The following is a 22671-nucleotide window of genomic DNA, read 5'->3' on the forward strand; positions in this document are numbered from 1 at the left end:
AAAAAAAAATGTAAATTCCCTGCTCTGCCCATCCCAGCAAGAACAATCCCTCCTGTGTAAGCACATGCATACAATAAAATCACAGAAAAACAAATAGCCCTTTGACAGCTAAACACTAAATACCAAAGAAATGTGTTACATAACGAGTAAATTCCTGCTACCGACAAGGGATCAATGTCCAAAATATACAAATAGTTCATACAGCTTAATATCAAAAACCAAACAACCCAATCCAAAAAATGGGCAGAAGATCTAAATAGACATTTCTCCAAAGAAGATATACAGCCAGCCAACAAGCACATGAAAAGATGCTCGATATCACTAATTATTAGAGAAGTGCAAAACAAAACTATAATGAGACATCACCTCATACCAGTCAGAATGGCCATCATCAAAAAAATCCTCAAATAATAAATGCTGGAGAGGGTGTGGATAAAAAGGAACTATCCTACATTTTTTATGGGAATCTAAATTGGTGCAGGTGCTATGGAGAACAGTATGGAGGTTCCTTGAAAAACTAAAATAGAGCTACCACATGACCCTGTAATTCCACTCCTGGGCATATATCCATAGAAAACCATGATCCAGAAGGTTACATGCACCCCAGTGTTCACTGTAGCACTGTTTACAATAGCCAAGACATGGAACCAACCTAAATGTCCATTGACAGAGGAATGGATAAAGAAGATGTGGTATATACACACACACGGGAATATTACTCAGCCATAAAAAAGAAATAATCTCATTTAAAGCAACATGGATGGACCTAGAGATAATCATATTAAGTCAGAGAAAGACAAATATCATGGTATCACTTATGTGTGGAATATAAAAAAATGATACAAATGAACTTAAAAAACAGAAACAGACCCATAGACATAGAAAACAAATTTATGGTTACCAAAGGGGAAGTGAGGGGGCAGGAGATAAATTAGGAGTTTGGGATTAACATATACACAATACTATATACAAAATATGTAAACAAGGACCTATTATATAGCAGAGGTCCTATACTGTACTTAATATAAAAACCCATCATGGAAAAGAATCTGAAAAAAATATATACGTATATATATATCTGAATCACTTTGCTACTCACCTAAAATTAAATATTTTTCCACTTTAAAAGTTGAGATTAGAAAAAAGGAAAATTCCTGCTTTATGGTTGCAGGCTTTGGTGTTTCCTGAGTCTTCTGAGTTCAAAACTGTTGGAATTGGCAACAGCAAATCCAATGAGGGGAAATGATGTAGAGAAAACAACTCCTTGTACTTCCCCATCAAACTGGTATAAAAGTGAACACATAAATGAAAGAAAATATATAAGTAAATATATTTCAAATACTAAAAATCACTGAAAGATTACTCACTGGTATAAATGAAGTTTTCTGTTCCTGTTCCTACACAAAGACCTCATTATATGAAAAACTATTTCCATTAAAACCCTTTATTACAAAGTGTGGTACTGAGAGCATCAGAACACCAAAGATCCAGACAAATACCACTGCATGTAATGCCAGTAACTGCTGAACAGGGCAGAGTCAGAGATGAGAAAGAAAACCTTTCTTTAGACGGTTTAAAGAAAATTAGCACACATGGAAACCACAGGAAAGGATGACCCTGCTTAGGGAAATAATCCAGAGTGAAGGAATACCGAGGCAGGCATTCTGGAAATTCAAGTATGCAAATGCCTGATATGCAGAGAAAGCTGCTATAGGCTAAGTCTACACAACAGAGACAAGGAAGAGAGTCCTCTTGTAGGATAAGCCCAGGAGGAGACGAGGGAGGTGACTTTGCTTGGTTAGGAAAAGGGAAACTGTTTTAAAAAGTCCTGCTAAAAACTGTGGAACAAACAGCAAATGTGAAGGCAAAACATGAGTTGGAAAAAAAGATTAAAGAGAAATTTGGCTTTTCAAAGATTGAAAGAAGCACTTATGAACAAAAAAGATAGTTTGAATTATTCACAGAAAAATGGGGAGCCACATTTGTCAGTCTGAATTATCTTTAAATGAAAGTCTGATAAAGCTTTGGCCAAGTCTACCTTGATTCTAAATCTTAGGAGAATTTCAGCCTCCCATGACACAGACAAGGGAGAAAATCAAGTTATAGTGAAATTTTTCAGTAATATGCACGGGGAGACAGACAATTTCCTCCACAAGGAAAAAATATCATTGGAAAAGAACTGTGGATATCCTGTCATGCTTAAAGTAATGCCTCATTTCCTCTACCCGAAGAAACATAATAAAGACCTCCCCTAATAAATACAAACAGTACTTTGTTTAAACTGACACTGCCACAACAGCCAGATAACCTCTCGAAGCTGTCTGAGGAGAAAAGCTTATTTGGTTTTAAGTTCCTGATACACAGGGAGTGTATATTCTGTACTTCTAGGAGATGCCCAAATCCAGTTCAGTGCTCTGCATGGCAAATATCTAACCACATACTAACTCAATAAAAAGGAATTTTTGACTTCTTTGGACACCATGTCAGACTTACAGAAAAGTTGCAAGGGCAGTACAAAAAAAATCCCTGTATATTTTTAACCCAGATTCCCCAAATGTTAAGTTTGCCCAGCATCATCTATTTTCTCATCCTTTCTCCTATCTCCCTAACCACAAAGACTACAGATACTATACATACATATACTCCTATTTCCTGAAAACAAGACAGTTCTTATCAACACAGTATACCTACCAAAATCAGGACCCTTTTCGCATTTCCTCAATTATTCTACTCATGTTCCTCATAGAAAAAGAAATTCCTATTCATGTGCTATGTTTGGCTGACATGTCTTCTTGTCTCCTTGGTCTAGAGCAGTTCCTTGGTCTTTGCCTTTTACCACTTTGACATTTTTAAAAAATACAGGGCAGTCACTTTGTAGAATGTCCTTCAGTTTTGGTTTGTCTAAGTTTTCTTGGACTTCCCACGTGGCTCGGTGGTAAAGAGTACACCTGCAATGCAGGAGATGCAGGTTCAATCCCTGGGTTGGGAAGATCCCCTAGAGAAGGAAATGGCAACCCACTCCAGTATTCCTGCCTGGAGAATCCCATGGACAGAGGAGGTTGGCGGGCTACAGTCCATGGGGTCGCAAAGGGTCAGGCAAGACTCAGCGACTAAACGACAAGGTTTCCTTATGATCAGATTCAGGTTATTCATTGTGTTTTTCTCAGCACGTCATGAGACACAAGATGCTGATCTGCTCAGTTACTGGTTGTGTTCATTTTGAGCATTTGATTAAGGACACGTCTGCCAGGTTTCTCTACTATAAAGTGACTATTTTTCCCTTTATAATTAATAAGGTTCTTATGGGAAGGAAAGTTAATTTTTCTTTCAATAAAGCAGTACTAGAATGAGAGGCAGAGAAGGCAACGGCACCCCACTCCAGTACTCTTGCCTGGAAAATCCCATGGACGGAGGAGCCTGGTAGGCTGCAGTCCATGGGATTGCTAGGAGTCAGACACGACTGAGCGACTTCACTTTCACTTTAATGCATTGGAGAAGGAAACGGCAACCCCACTCCAGTATTCTTGCCTGGAGAATCCCAGGGACGGGGAGCCTGGTGGGCTGCTGTCTATGGGGTCGCACAGTCGGGAACACGACTGAAGCGACTTAGCAGCAGCAGCAGAATGAGAGGTGCGTTTTAAACATATAAAGAGCAGAAAAATATAAATGAATCAAGAATAATTAAACAACATAACCTTTAAAAATTGGAATACACTTAAAGCACCATGTGCTAATCTTTTTAACTGCATGATATACGCTCTTTTTAATAATGGTCTTAAAATTTCTTTTTCTATAGAGATCAAGTCTGGATGAAAGAAATAAATTGGTGATAAGTGGAAAAAAAAGAAAAAACAATGATTTGTAACAATGTATGTGAAAGTGTTGAATAGAAGGCTTACTTTGGAATGGCTATACCCGTTTAAAAAAAAGACTGAAAATACACGTTGTACATTTGTGCAGAAAACTGTCACACTGTTTCATATCTAAAGATCAATAGACTGTATTTTGACACAACTGACTCAAATACATCTGGTAATATAACTGATTAATATAAGTGATTCATATCACCACCATTAGGTAGGGCTTTACAAAACTGTATTACAAAAAAAATCTATGACTAGATGTTGTCCTGGACAGTCCTTAAAGGATCACTATTAAAGATTCAATGATTTCAATAAAAATAAATAAGATTCAATGAAATGTTTCCAAAATTTGGCTTCTCATTAATCCTTCTAATGTACTACTGACTTCATTCCTAATGGACCAGTGGAGAGAGGGGCATAGATGTAGAGGAAGTAAAATAAAAAATCAAACAAGACAAAATAAAATAATAAAATTTCAAAACAGTGAGACCAACATTGAACTTCTAATCTACAAAACTATAAGATAATTTTGTGTTGTTTTAAGCCACTAAGCTTGTGATGATTTGTTACAGCAGCCATAAAAAATCAATAAGATACTCTTCTAAGATGTGCCATTTATTTCATGTCATGCGTGCTAAGTTGCTTTAGTTGTGTCTAACTCTTTGCGACCCTGTGGACTGTAGCCCATCAGGCTGCTCTGTCCATGGGTTTTCCCAGGCAAGAATACTGGAGTGGATTGCCATTTCCTTCTCCAGAGGATCTTCTCGACCCAGGGATTGAACCAGCATCTCTTAGGTCTCTTGCATTGGCAAGTGGGTTCTTTACCACTAGAAGCTATTATATATCAATTATATATCTGGGAAGCTATTATATATCAATGATACCTAAATAAAGCTGTTAAAGGAGTTTCCCTGGTGGCTCAGAAGTTAAAGAATATGCCTGCAATGTAGAAGAGTTGGGTTAGATCCCTGGGTCAGGAAGATCCCCTGGAGAAGGGAATGACTACCCACTCCAGTATTCTTGACTGGACAATTCCATGGACAGAGGAACCTGGTGGGTTACAGTCCATGGAGTCGCAAAAGTTGGACACAAATGAACAACTAACACTTTCAAAGCTGTTAAAATTTTTTATTTTTTTTAGTTAAAAATTTTTTTAAATAAAATAAAACAAGATTTAAAATGTCTTAAAAATAAAATATTTATTTAAACATTTAAAAATAAAATGTTCCCTATCTGAATTTTGTGAACCCTTGAAGTCAAAAGGATGTTAATCTGGAACTGGAAAAAGACAGAGTTGAGAAATAATCTATAAATTAAATTCTGGTAAAAACAAACACTGCCATCATGAGAAAAGTTTTCATAATATAGTTGTAGAAACACCAAGTGAGTAGCATTTTCGCCCAGTCTTAACTAAAGTCAAGCACACAATCAGTGAGCTGAACTTGGACTCAAAATTGTTTAATAAGAAGCTAAAAAAAGAAGACACAGGTCTTTATATTTCTTTATTTTTCACATACACTCTAGCTAAAAGAGCAAGAGTACACATCAACAAAAAATGGAAACAAAACTTTGACTGAAAGACATGCATTCAACAAATTACAGAAGTAGCCAGACAAGAAGAAAGTCAGCTTTGTAAACTTTTATTTCATTTGATTCAGAGAAACTCAGCATGAGCTTTGAAAGTAACAAGAAAATAAAGTTTGATATCTTTTACTGTGGGAAAACAATAAAATCTTTCTCAAGGAAAATTATTGTTTTTTAAAAGTGACACAGTAGAAAAATCTGGAAAAATCAAGAAGGTTGAGTTCTGGACTGCTTGGAATGACATTCTTTTGAATACACTTACAAACTGTTTTGTGTTCCTGGGACGAAAAAGACTGTCGTGGCTCCAACCACAGTAAACTGACGTTTCTTGGTATAAAAGTCAGCCTCTACCTTTAAAAATATATGCTTTCTTTGAGGGAATTCCAATGTCTTGTAGCTTTTTTTACATTCTGGACAATTAAATGGACTCAGGTCATAAATTATGAAATTAGTAATAACACTGAGGTAAGTAGACTGAAAGCATTTGCAGTATATGTACATATTCAATATAAAATCCTTTATATATATAGTTTATATGGCATTCAGCTTTTCAAGATTCAGTGTCATGTGCCATTGTGGTACACTTCAAACGATACTTTCAAGTCAATGATTTCTTTCGACTGCAGTAAAGAAGATACGGCAAGAAAAACGCTGCAGTGCCATCTTCTGGGAGGACGTTTAAGAAATCCCTTAGTTCTAGTTCCACAGCAACAACTGACAGTGTTTCTGTTTGTAAGAAAGAATATCTGAGTTAGAACTGAGATTCTGCCTTTCACCCAACTCTCTTACCACTCAACCAGTGAGAAGCTAATTCAGGCAGCAAAATGTTATAACTATGGTAAGAGAGAGGGAAAAAAAACAGTCTTTTAAATCTAAAAATGCTTTACAGTTCTAACAATTTACTCTCTCTAGAATCATTTATAGGAAAATACAATCAACTGAACACTGTTTTTAATGTTAAGACTATACTGCAGCTCCTTTATAGACTGTCTGCGTGGCGCTAGTGGTAAAGAACCTGTCTGCCAGTGCAGGAGACTCAAGAGACATGGGTTCGATCCCTGGGTTGGGAAGATCCGCTGGAGTAGGAAATGGCAACCCACCACAGTATTCTTGCCTGGGAAATTCCATGGACAGAGGAGCCTGGCGGGCTACAGTCCATGGGGTCACAAAGAGTCAGACACGACTAAGCATGCATGCATGCACACACGCGTACGTACACACGCGCACACACACACACACACACACACACACGGCATTAACTGTTAGATGAAAGTGAAAGTGAAAGTCAAGCTGCTCAGTTGTGTCCCACTCTTTGTGACCTCATGGACTATAGCCTACCAGGCTCCTTTGTCCATGGAATTTTCCAGGCAAGAGTACTGGAGTGGGTTGCCATTTCCTTCTCCTGGGGATTGTGCCCACCCAGGGATCGAACCCAGGTCTCCCGCATTGTGGGTAGGAACTTTACCGTTTGAGCTATGTGGGAAGCCCTAACTGTTAGATGCCATTTTCCTAAATCTGTTCCTCTCTATTGGGATTTTCATGTTAATAAGCATAAATCTGTTTTCAAGACTATTTACTTTTTTTCTCAAACTGCAAAATGTGTTATAATGAATATTAAATATTAAGGAAATTGGTAAACATTTTTACAAAGGTAACTAATTTTACGACTCTATTTTTCTTGATACACGCCCTCTGCTGGGAAGAAAAGGGAATGACATTTAAGAACAATGTTTCTAAACCTTCTGCAGTGCCATTCTCTGTTTGATTTTTATATGCCTACCACTTATCCTATTTGCAGAGTAACTGAAATATAAAAATTTCTGCTCAGGTATGTGTGGGTCCATTCAAAGCCAGCTGTCCAATATACACAAGCTAAATCACCCCTTACACAAAGGAATGACATGCTCTTGTTGCTAAAAAGTTAGTGAATGGTATGACAGGAACATGTGAAAAAGATCCCTGGCTCTGGAATCAAGGCAGACTTGGACAGGGATCACTCTTCGACTTACGCCCTGGGTGACTTTGAGAAGGTCACACTCCTGAGTCTCAGATTCCTCATCTATCATGCAGTGGTACCACCTACTAGCTTCCGGAGTCCTTAGAGAATTATTTTAAAGACAATGATGCAATCTGACATACTGACATGAAATAGAATCTTAATAAACAATAACTACTAACTTGCAAAACTCATGAATTATCAACACTTTCCTATTAAACTAGTTTGATTTGGTCTAAATGTGGAACCTGTAAGAATAACCTACATATATAAAAACTGATTTGGGAACCACTGTAATTATAGAGCCAACATAAATCTTGCCACTGCCCTATTCTCCTCTTCTGCCAATTAGTGAGGGGCTTATGCAGGTTAGGACTTCCCTGGGTGGCTCAGATGGTAAAGAATCAGCCTGCAGTACAGGAGACCTGGGTTCGATCCCTGGGTTGGGAAGATTCCCCTGGAGGATGGCATGGCAACCCACTCCAGTATTTTTTGGGGGGCTTCCCTGGTGGCTCAGACGGTAAAGTGTCTGCCTACAATGCGAGAGACCCAGGTTTGATCCCTGGGTCGGGAAGATCCCCTGGAGAAGGAAATGGCACCCCACTCCAGTACTCTTGCCTGGAAAATCCCATGGACTGATAAGCCTGGTAAGGCTACATCCATGGGGTCACAAAGAGCTGGACACGACTGAGCGACTTCACTTTTCACTTCACTTATACAGGTTACAAGAACAAGGTCAATATCATAAATCCGTACAGTACTTTAAATCCTCCAGTGTGTCTAGAAAATGTGTGTTGAATGTTGAAAATGGTTCTCTCTGGCTAGTAGAATTTAAAATGACTTTTTAAACTTCATAGTTTACTACAGTGCTAGAACTTTTACTAAGAAGTACAGTTCACTGACTCAAAAATAGTAATAAGTATTTCCTTGAAACAAATTAAGCCAATCACTAACCCCATTTTTAGTGGCTCTGTTTTAGTGCAATGGTTCTCAACAACTACAGTTTTGCCCCACCCCCAGGGACATCTGGTAATGGCTGGAGACATTTCTATTTCACCTGGGCAAGTGTTACTGGTATTTAGGGGGTAGAGGCCAGGGATGCTGGTAACATCCTAAAATGCACAGGAGATACCTACACACAAATTATCTGGTCCAAGATGTCAGTACTGACAAGGCTGAGAAATGCTGCATTAGAAAGCAAGAAATCCAAGCTAAGTATATTGGTGGTGGTTTATTATATTAAACTTTATATATCTATATTACATTTATATTAAACATTTATTATATTATATTAATAATAGTATATTATTAATATATAAATCCATGATCTCCATCTCAACCATACCATCTTGCAATTTTTGCCTAGTATTTTACTCCATAGTCAGTCTTGAACTTCTCATTAGTCCCAAGCACTTAAAAAACTGGTTTGCTTCAGGCTTACTCAGTAAGTAGAAGGCTTGGAACTCACCTCCAATTCTAACTCCAATCCTGGTCTCTTCTAGATATACCACAGGTGCCAACATAAAGACAACCCCCTCCTCCCCAGTAAAAATGGACTTGAGGTTATTCAGGTATCTTCCCTTCAAATAAGTATCTAGTTAGAGACTCTTCCTATGGGGAAGCACATTGCTGGCAAGGAAAGTGTAACATGAAAAATGTTAAAACATGATTCCAGCTCTGAAGGTATTACAATCTGATAAAGGTAAATTGCACACAGCACTTAGTTCTGTGAGCCACACATACACTATATGCACATGTGTGTGAACACACACATATTAAAGATACAGAAAAATGAACATGGGGAGGAATGACTATGCGTAAGTTACGGGTAGAGAGTTTGTGAATGTGGATCAGAAAAGGAAGAAGGAAGAGTCTTGCCTAAGATAATGACACTACTGGGGTACGAAGATGTGAGGTATCTGCTCCAGAAAGAGATCCACCAACAAGAATAATCAGCTCAAAATTATGTGATAAATCTGATGCAGATGGGACTGGGCAATCAAACACCTGACACTGCTACCTTCCAAAAATGAAAATATCACACAGACAGATGGGTAGGACAAGTAGCATAAACATTCCTCATCTTCCCAGTCACAAACATACACCTTTAATTAAATGAGGATCTCCAGAAACCACCATCCAATGGCCACTAGCTTTGCCTAACACTCAAAGTCAGTGACCTCAGCTGGAAAATACAATTTCCCACACTGTCAACTTCTAATATTTCAGGCACATTGGTATCAATAGAACCATACCTTTGTCATCAAGCCAACCATTAACAAGTGATATTAACACATAAGAGAAGAGAAACAAGACCATATAGCTATCAGTATTTATAAATGACTACAAATTATAAAAATTCAAACAGTAACTACCTTTGCTATACAATACTGTGTAATTTAGAGATACTAAGCTTCTAAATCTTTGAGAAACTTGTCATTCCTCAGTACTTGCTTATAATTACAACTAATAATAAATAATCTTAATTTCCGCATGAAGTAAATTAAGCACCCAGATCATTAAAACAAAATGGACTTGTCTTAATGGCTATTCCGATTCTTAAAATACTGAGGCTGTGAGTTTCTCTATGATAAACTGTTAAGTGTTTGAAAAAATTAACTTAGAGGAATCAGCTCTAGAGCTAAAAGTGAAGTGAAGTGAAGTCTCTCAGTCGTGTCCAAGTCTTTGCGAACTGCATGGACTGTAGCCTACCAGGCTCCTCAGTCCATGGAAACTTCCCAGGCAAGAGTACTGGAGTGGGTTGCCATTTCCTTCTCCAGGGTATCTTCCCGACCCAGGGATCACACCCGGGTCTCGTGCACTGCAGGCAGACGCTTTACCGTCTAAGCCACCAGGGAAGCCCAGGGAAGAGCTAAAAAAGATAAATGAATATCAAATGTGGTGAAAGGGAAGCATATGAACATTAAAGGTAAGCTCTCCAGGTAATTCTCAGACCCTCAAGCTCAGACCCTCTTCACCATACTTGAGAATCACATAAAATACATGAGAAAGCAAGGTTTCAGCAAATTACGGAAATGAAGACTCTCAAATTTATAATCAAGCAAAAAAGATTATTTTACCTTTTAGTGATGATAAGTAAAGTTGATATTTCTCTCCACCACATTTTATTCTCTGACAAAGTTCAGGCAGCAGTTTTTTCCACCACAAAGTCTATCTTGGGAAAAAATGAGTACTTTTAAAGTTTGATGCATTTTATACTCAGATTTCTAACAGGAAGAAAAAGATTGTGCAAGGAAGTACAGGGCAAAAATACATCAACTTGGTTAAGGCAAAGACTTTGTTCAAAGTCTTCTGCTTAAACTATAACGTAAGTCAGATTTTTACCTTGAAAATCTTAACAATATGTATACTGTACATATATATGTATACCACTATAAAATCAAAAACTCTTCTAATCTTAAAGACCAGATAACCCACAAAGGATTTTCTCATCATTCATTATGTTTTCAAAATCTTCAGATAATAGGGGACTTCATCTCCAAACAACAGATTTTTAGTGAAGATAACATACCAGCACAATACATGTTAACAGCCTCTAATAGTACTCAAAACATGTAACCTATTAAACATACATGCTCTTCTGACCCACACAGTCCTGTGAGGTTGGACTGGCATAATCTGTCCCCATTTTGCAGAGAAGGCAACAAAATTATCATTTGATTATCAGAGATAAAGACTAAAAAACATAATCTGAAAAGCATACCCGATTCTCTTCTTTCAGCTCATGATTAGCATACGGGATGACTGCCTCCGGGCATCTCTCTAACAGCCTGTCTATGCACTGGTCATACTCTTTCAAACGCGTATGACACAGAACATGGACACTGAGGCCAGCAACAGTATCTTCTGAGAGTGGCTCCAAGAATGGAACGATGGAAGCTATGTCAAATGAAGGACCACATATAAGAGACTATGAACAGAAAAGTGAAATGTTATGGAATGAGGCACCCAAAAAACTAAAGCACAACATACCAGAACACAATTTTTTAAAAAAAATCTCACTTGTCAAAAAAAGAAAAAAACATGCAATTTTAGAGCACATGCTTGCTTTGAGTGGACTGCGTACTTAAATGAATGGGAAAGCTTTAAGACTTTATCTCAAGGACATAATCAACATGGTGGTCAAGATTTATGTCCAATGATGTTTAACTCAAGAATATCCATAATACTGAAAAACGAGAAGAAATCTAAACATTCATCAAGAAGTGATGAGTAAATAAATTATGGTACATTCAAATGATGGAATATTTTGTAGCTATCAAAACTGTTTTCAAAGGCAGTTAAGGACAAAATGCTGCTCATGATCAAATCAGTTAAAAAAAATACAAAACTATATTCAAAGCATGATCAATTTTGTAAAATCTACATAGGTACATGCCTTTGGAAGAGCATCAAAATTTGAAATAGAAACCAGTTCACTGCAGAGAAGGACAACGTCCAATTTGCTTTCCTTTTCACACTTTCCAAGGTTTCTATAATACGCATGCACCATATAAAAACCAAAAATAAAATTTAACACTTAAGAAACCTAAGCAAACTAAGAACTAACAATCTGTATCAATACCATTTGCTGCAAGCTAAATGACTTAGAGCAGCTGTTATTTCAGTATTCAGAACGTGACCAACATTTTACTTTTAAGCATTTAAACTACTAATATTAATACTGCTTTTGATTATACCACCAAAATAATCTCCGCTTCCCCTTTATTCTGGATAAAAATGAAATGGTCATATCCTGATTTTCTCCTTCTTTTATCCTTTTTACTACAGCATCTTCTCAGACTCACAGGAGAATGTGGAACATGAACTATCCATTTACAGTCAGCATTATGATTTTACTCCAAATATCTATCAAAGAATGGCTAGGAGAATAAGGTTGGTCTGTTTCCTTCCTGCAATATTCACTTTCATCTCAATAATTTTCTGACAGTAACGTAGTAAATATGAAATAAGATGATTAAAGTGAAATGAGTCAAAGCTTGATACAAAATGGGTTACCCAGGAACTTTTAGATATTGAATCCATATCATCAAGAAGTTTAAAAATAAGAAACACCAGACACAGAATTCCCTGGAGGTCTAGTGGTGCGCCCACTGAGGGGACACAGGTTTGATTCCTGGTTGGGGAATTAAGACCCTGCAACTGCAAGATGTGGCCAAAAAACAAAAAACCACCAGACAACCAGACATGTATCACTGGATAAAAAATGGCCCACAGGTTATTACGACTCTTTAAAATATTCAATGTTGTCTGCTCCTCACCAGTTCCTTTTTCCCTCCCCAATATTGGAAATGGACTCTCTACCCTCAACACAGGCACTATTTATTCCCTTTTCTGATCTCCTTGGGACTGGAATTTACAGAATTCTCTACACAATCACACCTGTGGCTCCAAGAGGAGGGAAATGGCAAAAAGGTGAGGGGAGGGGACCAGGACAATTCTGGTAAAAGGCAGGCATTTACTAGCTACCGTGTTCTAAACACAGTAGTGTTTTTTTTTTTTTGATAGATTTATAGATTGTTTTTATATTAATTTTTGCACAAATATACTATTACAATGTTTTTTGAGGACAAGAGACAGAGACATATTAAATCTGTGTGGTGGTGGTGAGCTGGTGGGTAGAGGGAAGTCAGACAATTTTGAAAAAGCTCTTTAGGTGATTCTGAACCTCCTCATTCCGAGGTAAGAAGAGACGAGATCTTTTTGTTTCTTGATAGTTCTTTTTTTTCTAAATGACAAGATTGATTGATTGACCCCAGATAATTTAGAAAAGAGTTAGAGTTAGGAAAAGGATTTAGAAAAATTTAGGCTAACAACCTTCTATCCTGTATCAGTAAAGACTCCTTTTTAAATACTTTAAAATGGATTCTAAAGGTCAATGAATTATACTTTTTCAAGCATAGATTTTAACTATGCTTTGAAGCTTTATAGGGGATACTTAATAGCACATATTATGACTTTAAATATATAATTAACACATATATTCTAGGAGGGCAAGGTCTTGCCTGCCTCATTCAATGCTATACATCAATCACATGTTTATGATCTAGGAATATTTGTGGAATGAACACATCTGAGATTTAGCCCTCAGCAGCCTCTGTATCATAAGGGTACTAGAGATAAGAATCTGCAAGAATCTTCTTTGGTAATTTTTTTAAAAGTGTAAGTAATTCTCTATCTGGAGACATCATAGGCTGACTAGAGGCTAAGACTAAGCAATATGGTCTCTTGAGTTTCCCTTCCTGACCTCCACTCCCAATTTGACATTTTGGTTTCTAAAAGCAGTAACTACACTTACACCAAGTTCCCCGCATAAATCAGGGGTTGCAAAAAGCCTAACGAGGCCAAAGCAGATGACGAAAATGTACAGAGGCAGCTGGGTATAAGGAAAATGGACGCCAGACACTCCGCCTCTGGACCAGGGAGACGAGACAAGCGTGGCAGCCAGGACTGCGCGAGCCTGCGTAAGGAGGGAAACCACGAGGGGCTCCAGCCCACAGGCCTCAGGCAGTGAGGGCCCAGGATTACAGCTGAATCAAAGTGCTGCTGAGTTTTTCAAAGAGAAACTTGAAACTCAACACTTCTTCATTTGAAATCTCAACTTTCACATGTTAGCAGGTACACTGGGCAGACCAAACACAACAGATGTGAGCATTATGTTCAGTCCTCAGGCCACTGACTCCATCAAATACAATCCCGTACACTTGCAGCCCAGCCCCACCCACCAAGTCAGATGTGGACTTCATTTCTCACTTTCAGTCAAAACACTGTCGAGGTCAGAATTCTTGCAGCATGGGCTACATTCTCTTGATCATATTTCTTACTTTAAAAAAAGTCTGGGGCACATGTGTGCCCGTGGCTGATCTGTGTCAATGTGTGGCAGGGGCCGCCACAGGGTTGTGAAGTGACTCTCCTCCAATTAAAATAAATTAATTAATTACAAAAAAAAATCTGGGACTTCCCTGGTGGTCCAGTGGCTAAGCTCCAAGCTCCCAGTGCAGGAGCCTGAGTTCGAACCCTGGTTAGGGAACTAGATCCCACATGCCACAAGAAGACTGAAGATACCACGTGCTGCAACTAAGATCCATGTAGCCCAATATATAAATTAATAAATATTTGGGGAAAAAAATCCTTTAAGGAACCAGATGAGCTGGCCACTTTAATCTATTTCCTATAAGATAGGTAGGAGTGCTTGGCTTGGGCTAGAGGCCTAAACTGTATGAGTGAACGCTAAAATTTTAAAAATTAATTAATTAAATTAAAAAAAAAAAGTGAATCACAATGAAAACACCACGAAGCATTTGCCATACTTTCATTTCACAAAGCATTTTCAAGCACATCCTGAAAATGAGGCAAGACTGTCACAGGACTCGGTGAAGCTCCTCACCCACCCACCAGCAACAAAACCAGCCTTCCCGTCAGCAGTTTCAGGCAGAAGCAGCAGGAATTCCCTGCAGGGCTGCTGAGGATGCCTCACTGTAGATTCTGTCACCCAAACTATACACTCTCAGTTAACAGGACAACCGGGAGCATACCAAATTTAACTCCTATACTATATTATACTATACAAATTGATAAGAAAAAGAAGCATCTTTATTTACCTGTAATTTTGAAAGGTCTTCCATATAATTTTTGTCGACTAAGGATTCGGATGAGATTAAGACATTAACCCATGGATTGATTAAGCCATAATGACTACAGGTATTTATCTAAAATGTAAAAGAAATTTATTATAAACAAAGTACAATAAAACAAGGTTTTCTTCATCTATCCCACAAAAAGCAAGCAGTCTCCAACTTTCTGCTGTGTCTCAAAATTAGTTATACATTTTCTTGGGAATGGGAGGAAAGTCTGAGAATGTATTCCCCTGGGAAATGTTTCAGCCTTGGTGCTTCTTAATGAACAAATCTTTACTAAATATTTCCTAATATTTTAACTTTCAAAAGGGTGCAAAGAGACAGTGTCTAACAAAAAGGGTAATACTTCTTTTAAGCTAATTACATTAAAAAAAAGTTAATAAGGGCCTGACATGGTGGTCCAGTGGTTAAGACTCCGTGCTTCCACTGCAGGGAGCACAGGTTCAATCCATGATCAGGCAAGTTCTGCATGCCATGCAGTGTCGCCAAAAAAACCCAAAAAGTTAACAGTAACATTGAAAATGATTTTTATTTCTACTACTTTCCTTGGGAGGCAAAACCTCTTCCATAAGTTCTGAAGAGAATTCCCATAAAGACTCCCTTATTCAAGAAAATCCACATTAGCCTTGCATCCATAAGGGGTAAAGGGACTCCCTGGGGTGAGGAGACCAGGAAGCCTAAGAGCAGAGTTGTCAGAGCGGCTCAGACTGCAAAAGAGCTCTAGACTGTGCAGCTGACAGGAAGTGGGAGTCTAGGGAGGAAGTCTCTCTCCCACAGGCCTTCTGCAGTTCCTCTCCCAGCAGGGAGGTCGGCAGGTGTCTCTTCTCTCATGTTCTATTTCATGACCATCACCTACGGGAGTGCAGATGGGTTTCGGGGAAAGCCCTATTCCCCACACTTTGGCTACTGAGGCACCACTACAAGGAAGTAATAAAGAAGTGGTAGGAGGTGCTCCTTAGAATATAAAATTTCAAATGTGGATGTCACTTACAGGCAAATTACAGGTGTGTTTTTAACTCCTGCTTAAAGAAAGAATCTGGTAGAACTTCCCTGGTGGTATAGTGGATACAGATCAGCCTGCAATGCAGTGGACATGGGTTTGATCTCCAGTCCAGGAGGATTCCACATATCATGGAGCAACTAAGTCCATGCACCACAACTATTGAGCCTGCGCTCTAGAGCATGTGCTCCGCAACAAGAGGTGCCACTGCAGTGAGAATCCCCTATAGTGCAACAAGAAAGCAGCCCGTGCTTTCCGCAATTAGAGCAAATACGCACACAGCAATGAAGATCCAGGGCGACCAAAAGTAAAATTAAATAAATAACAAAATTTAAGAGTCTGGTAATATTACGTTTGATGTTATACTGTTAAAAATAAGTGTCATTATCATAATGTGTATAAAGTTTGATTCACTGTAGTACTCCATTATCTTACCAGGTCCTCTGATGTTCTCAATGGTGTGGTGTCAGGAGGCTGCCTCTTCGATAATCTCCAGATGTACTGTGATGTGAGCTTGAAAAAAAGTTCCTGAAGCACCACATCTGGGAGACAGGCTACCAGCTGAGCTTCCCAAAAGTCCACTAAGAGCTGAGGGATCGTGTCTCCATCTTTACCACAAAGCACCTTGAGAACAGTGAAACAAGCCCCTATGGCTCAGATAAATATAGCACTGATCAAGTTACAGCTGGTCTGAAAAGCACTCCATCACACGGGCCATGTGTTCAACAATTTATCCACTAGCATTAGTGACGTGGAAAAAGCCAATTTAAACATTTCAACATACTCCAGGTTGCATGAACAGAATTTTTCAAGAAACATTTTTTTAACCTGTACTTTTTTAAGTGGTTATGTGTAAGTCTGGTATTTCAATAAACAATGAAAACTTGCTTGTCTTATTCTATTCCTCACTTCCCACCAACTTCATCAGGCCATCCAAAATAACATGTTCAAAGGGACAAACCTTAAAGAAGGAATCTGCTTCTTCTATTCCAATTTTGTTGTTCTTCTGTAAGGCCAGGACTGAAGCAACAAGCAATCCAGGCTGAGTCTCCTTCAAGTGAACTGCAAACTCAGTTGGAACAATCTGTCCTTTCCTCTGCTGAATCAATAGCCGAGGTTCCAGAATGAAGCCACATACCAACTTCATCTTCAGATTAAAAAAACAAAATTTAGGAACAGAATATACATTGCATTCATCTTGGAAATACATGCTACTGCATTCAAGAATCACTGATAAGCCATTAACAATTTATTGTAATCTCAGTTTTTAATTACAAAGACAATTCTAAGGACATCATTAATAACTGTCTTCTAGAAGTTATTATTACATAGTTAAGCATCAAAGTGTCAAATATTATAGACAGCTTTAAATTTAGGTCTACCTAGGATTCTTCAAAATTATGAAAATTCATCTTCCTAGAATTCTACTCTTCAAAGTAGAGGACATCTCAGTGTTGACTTGCTCTCCTCACCATAACAAAATGTGCCATTTGTACAGCAATAAAGAACTTCTGCTCTTCCTGGTTACACCTGAGAGATAAGTACTCAACTAATGTCACTTCTTCATTTCTTCCTCGACTGATTAACTTCTTTGGCTCATGTCCCTACATGGCCACTCTTCCAGGGGGAAGCCACCTTTTCTTTGATACATCATTCAAATGCCCAATCTTTCACAGTCATTTGTGATCTTCCCAAGGGCAGGCTATTTCTGCAACTGCTGGACACCTAAGGCTCAAGGTTAACATCCCACTTGCTGTACTTGAATATACACCACTGTTCTGTTTTTAGGGACACACCCCACACCTCCTCAAGCCAGGTCACACTGTCAGCTTAGGGCAGAGCCCATATGCTCTTCATTACCAAGCACTGTACTCTGAATAAATCTGACACTAAGTTGAAAAGTCTTTGGATACCCCTAGCTACCATTTATCATTTATTATTCTTTCTCATTTCCAAATCCAAAGCCCAAGCATTCCCACTTTGGGTCACTTCCTTTTAATATAATATTAAGTCTATTTTCCTTTACCACTAAGGAAAAATGAGCTACACAGAAGCCAGAAAAAAGATAAACACCTCAGGACCACTGGGTCCTACGTTAGCTGGCTATTAATACTAGGTACGGCGCCATACCTCTGAATGGCTTTTCATTTCATTCCTGTGCATGTCAAGATCTCCCATTTTCAAAGCCATTGCTGCCTTGGCCAATGTCACTAAAACTGATGAAAATCCAGAAGTATCCAGCTTCCTTAAATATTTTATGGCAGTTAAAGGATCAATATTCTTCATAGAAGGACTACAGAGAATATGTGGCAGTTGCTTCGGCTCAGCCGCATAAAACATCTGAACTACTTTTGCTGATAATTCCTTTGGTGAGCAAAGTGAGAAATAAAAGGTCAGTCAGCCAATAGAAAGCAACAAAATCTGCAAAAAAAAAAAGGATAAAAAAGCAAGATACGACATTCCAATTAATATAAAATTTCGCACTATGTTTTGATTTAAAAAGAGAGTTGATAATAGCATGGGAGATCTGAGGTGACCTAATGTGATCTCTTTGTACCAAGTTGTGGTCAGTATTTCTAATACTAACAGGTGTTCAGAAGACGACAAATACTGGATTAAATTCCACTCCAAAGTCCGTTATACAAAATTACTACTTAGTACAAAATATATTTAATATACAAAAATAATATTTATAGAAGAAAATTTCATTTCTCTTAAAACCTTAAAATATTTGGAATCACAATACCCAATTCTGCATATTTGTATTCAACTATTTAAAAATACATGAAAGGGAGGACGTCCCTGGTGGTACAGCAGATAAGAATCCACCTGCCAATTCAGGGGACACAGGTTCAATCCCCGGTCTGGGAAGATCCCACATGCTGTGGAGCAACTAAAAGCTCATGTACCACAACTACTAAAGCCCATGCTCCGGAGACCAAGAGCTGCAACTGACGCCCGGGCACCCAAGAGCCTGTGCTCCACGAGAGAAACCACCACCATGAGAAGGCCATGTACCACAACAAAGGGTAGCCTCTGTACAGTGCAACGAGAGAAAGCCTGCACAGGAACAAAGACCCAGAACAACCGAAAAATAAAAAATACATGAGGGGCTAAAAACAATCCTTAAAAACGTCTGAAGGTTGCTGGGCCAGGATTTTATAAAAAAGTTTTAGACACTTGGAGAGAGGAGCAACTAGGGTTTTGTAAAGGGCTGTGGATGAGAAGAAGGCAGGCAAGGCCCAGGTTCTCTGCCATTCTTCTAAAGACATGCCACTGTCACATGGGCAGGTCACTCAACCACAGTGGCCCGCATCTCCCTGTCTATGTAATGAGAAAGTATGAGAAGATGATTCTAAGTTCTTTTTCAAGCTGTAATTCTATGAGTATTATTAATGAAGAAAAAGTGCACCCTAGTTACCTTTTTTAGAAAAAAAAGACTATACTACCAATGAAAATACTTGGAACTTAATTTTTAAAACAGAATTGCATAAAAAGCTAAAGTGAAAAGTTAAAAATACTAGATCTAACTAAGCAGGAAGTTGTATTCACTTCACTTAATTCTTCATCCAGGTTTTCATAAAGTGAATGATTAATGTAGAAGATTAATCCCCGCTCGTATTTCTGTGATCCATCCTCTACTGCCCAGTCCACTCGGTTCAAAACTTCCGCCATAGACAAACCAGACATCTTATAGTATGGCAAGGCAAGGTGGGAATGCTGGGTTTCAAGCCTAAAGGGAAGGAAGTGGGAAAAACAAAACCCTCAGATTTGTCAATTTTAGGTTTGGATGTCTAACACATTTGATAATAAACCAGATCATGCTTTCCAGAAGACACAAATACTTTTCTGTGGCCAATAAGAGCTGGAACAAATTCCTAAGTTTTGTTCTGCAAAGTCATTCTAATTAATGTAGCTTCTTTTTGCTTACTTATAATAAAATCAGAGAAACAAGTGAATTTTAATATTCATAATGCAGCTCTACAAGAATGGTGTTTATAAACAGGAAAGTGTTAGTTGCTCAGTCACGTCCAACTCTGTGTGACCTCATGGACTATAGCCTCCAGGCTCCTCTGTCCATGAAATTCTCCAGGCAAGAATACTGGAGTGGGTAGCCATTCCCTTCTCCAGGGCATCTTCCTGACCCAGGGACTGAACCTGGGTCTCCTACACTACAGGCAGATTCTTTACCATCTGAGCCACCAGGGGAAGACCATAAGTAGGAAAAGCCTTTCATTAATTTATAATGACTCCCGTGGTTCAAGTAAGCCTTTAAAACAATTATATTAAAAAAAATTGTAAAGATCATTCTCAAAAATAGAAATCATTATTCTTCCTAGTGTCCTTTTCTGACATTATAAAACCATTGATTACTACGATTAAAACCACAGACTGTCCAACTAGGATCTCTCCCTCAAAGCTAACAGGCAATAGATGAGTAATACAGTTGTCTCAGGTATTTTAACTGGTCATGCCCTACCACCTCCCAAAGGCCTGAAAAGAAACTTCAAATTTCTAAATTAACTGATGGGAGACATAAACACTGCTCATCTAATAAACTATAAGTCCTTGAGTAGGAACAGGTCATGTTTATCTCTCTAAGCTTAGCACGGTACCTGGCACACAGGATGTGCTCAACAAGTGCTGAGAAATAAATGAATAAATAAATCACAGCCCCTCATGTGTCCTCCCATTTGTCAGGTAACTGCCGGAAGTGGAAAAGTTGGTAAGTTACACCTGAAGCTCAGGTGGCTTCTTTAGCGAGCTTCCAAGCAGCATCACCAACCTGCTGTAGCAGTCGCCAAGGTGCCCACAGCTTTCTTTAAATGCTTCTAAAAGCTCTGCCTTTTCTCCAGGTTCCAGCTGACTGGCATCCATCAGGGCCGCTCTCACTAATAGGTGAGCCTCACTGAGAAGGTGGACGCAACTCTGGGTTTTTGCAGTCTTGTAGGCGTTACTGTAGTCTACCTAACACACAAAGAAGGCAAGCAGTTCATGATGCTGAAGACATCGCCCCAAAGTTTCCCAGGTCTGCAAGTTGTTTATAAAGTTACTATCTGAACACATTAAATCCAAAGAAATAAAAAGTGGTTATTTACCATTCTGATAAGGCTTAGCTAAAGTGGCTTTCTTTTCCCCCACAACCAGTTTATGGTATGAGCCAGATTATAAACATACAACAGTATGAGCCAGTTTATCACATACATGATTGTAAATACTCTGTTACACAACGCTAACCATCAGAGAAAGCACAATTAGTACTATAATACTAATGATACTGTTAACTCAGCAATAATTTGATCACAATTTGATACAGCTAATGAACATATCTGAAAGACTTAACTATTTTTAAAGTTCTATGATTTAAATCCTTCTCAAATTTAGATTCAGCATCCTTCCTTTATCTTAGTTTCAATTGGTGAATTTAGATTCTGCTGCATCTAATTCTATAACTCAGTGGGCTTATACAAATTTTCACTAGCTAATCTGAGTCAATCAGTATTTTTAGACTCCAATAGGCAAATCATCTGGATGATGTCTAAGACTTCCAATTAAATAAGACTGAAAACACAGGACAAAGCTGATAAATTATCAGCATTAAAATGCCAGGGACAAATCAGGCAAAACCTTCACCTGATGACCAAAATGAACATTACTGGTGAAGGACAAATGAATATTCTGCACCTCCCCATGTGAAACTCTGAGAAAGATACAACATCATCTACATAGAGTTCTGGCCCAAATCTTTGTGACCCATGGACTGCAGCCCGCCTGGCTCCTCTATCTGGAATTCTCCAGGCAAGAATATTGGAGGAGGTAACCATTCCCTTCTCCAGGGACGCCCCCGACCCAAGAATCAAAGCTGGGTCTCCTGCATGGCAGGCAGATTCTTTACTATCTGAGTCACCAGGGAACCCAGCCAAGAACACATAACCTCAATCTAATCATGAGAAAAGAAAAAAAATGAAATGAAATGAAAAAATAAATGTTTAAAAGGTAGAGGAGGAGAAATATTTTTCAAAACTATCTGTTATAAAACAAAGAGTGAAATCTAAAAATGCAACAATATAGTGAAAAAACAAAAAAGAAACAGTCTTACAGATACAGAGAACAAACTGGTGGTTACCAATGGGGGAAGGAAAAGATAAAGGAGTAAGAATAAGAGGTACAAACTACTACATATAAAATGAATAAGCTACAAGAATATTCTGGACCACACAGGGAATATAGCCAACATTTTATAATAATTATAAATAGGCTATAACCTTTAAAATTGTGAATCACTATGTTTAGACCTGTAACTTACAATACTGGACATTAACTATACTTCAACAACAACAAAAAGAAAACAAGAAAAGTTTTTTTTAATAAAACAAAGGCTATGAACGTATTTTGGATGAAAGGAAGCTAAAGAGACATGACAGTTAAATACATTACTTGATTCCTAGACTGGATCCTGGACCAGAGGATGGGGGAAATGCTACTAGGCTATTACTGGATCAATCAACAAAAATGGAATATGAACCATAGACTAAAGTATTGTGTCATTGTTAAATTTACTGAAAGACA

The 22671-nt window shown here is 38.3% G+C and overlaps 2 protein-coding genes across 6 annotated transcripts in view; one reads left to right on the forward strand and one right to left on the reverse strand.

Moving 5' to 3' along the window:
• Nucleotides 1-16987, forward strand: part of CP (ceruloplasmin) — a 60146-nt gene extending 43159 nt beyond the window's left edge. The window contains exons 19-20 of one of the 2 annotated variants that reach the window (XM_024984997.2): nucleotides 12235-12339; nucleotides 16540-16987. In XM_024984997.2, coding sequence (XP_024840765.1) covers nucleotides 12235-12338 — 104 coding nt within the window. In that variant the 3' untranslated portion in view covers nucleotide 12339; nucleotides 16540-16987. 2 annotated transcript variants of the gene reach the window in all.
• Nucleotides 5353-22671, reverse strand: part of HPS3 (HPS3 biogenesis of lysosomal organelles complex 2 subunit 1) — a 41045-nt gene continuing 23726 nt past the window's right edge. The window contains exons 7-15 of one of the 4 annotated variants that reach the window (XM_024992800.2): nucleotides 20888-21069; nucleotides 19654-19834; nucleotides 18232-18465; nucleotides 17063-17248; nucleotides 16537-16725; nucleotides 15066-15173; nucleotides 11168-11374; nucleotides 10524-10614; nucleotides 5353-6173 (exon numbers count right to left, since the gene is read on the reverse strand). In XM_024992800.2, coding sequence (XP_024848568.1) covers nucleotides 6046-6173; nucleotides 10524-10614; nucleotides 11168-11374; nucleotides 15066-15173; nucleotides 16537-16725; nucleotides 17063-17248; nucleotides 18232-18465; nucleotides 19654-19834; nucleotides 20888-21069 — 1506 coding nt within the window. In that variant the 3' untranslated portion in view covers nucleotides 5353-6045. Of the gene's footprint in view, nucleotides 6174-10523; nucleotides 10619-11167; nucleotides 11375-15065; nucleotides 15174-16536; nucleotides 16726-17062; nucleotides 17249-18231; nucleotides 18466-19653; nucleotides 19835-20887; nucleotides 21070-22671 lie in introns of those variants that run through there. The other 3 variants (NM_001191177.2, XM_059887141.1, XM_059887142.1) reach the window with 3 other exon arrangements.

Source organism: Bos taurus, chromosome 1 (genome assembly GCF_002263795.3).
Source record: "Bos taurus isolate L1 Dominette 01449 registration number 42190680 breed Hereford chromosome 1, ARS-UCD2.0, whole genome shotgun sequence".
Classification (NCBI taxonomy): Eukaryota; Metazoa; Chordata; class Mammalia; order Artiodactyla; family Bovidae; genus Bos; species Bos taurus.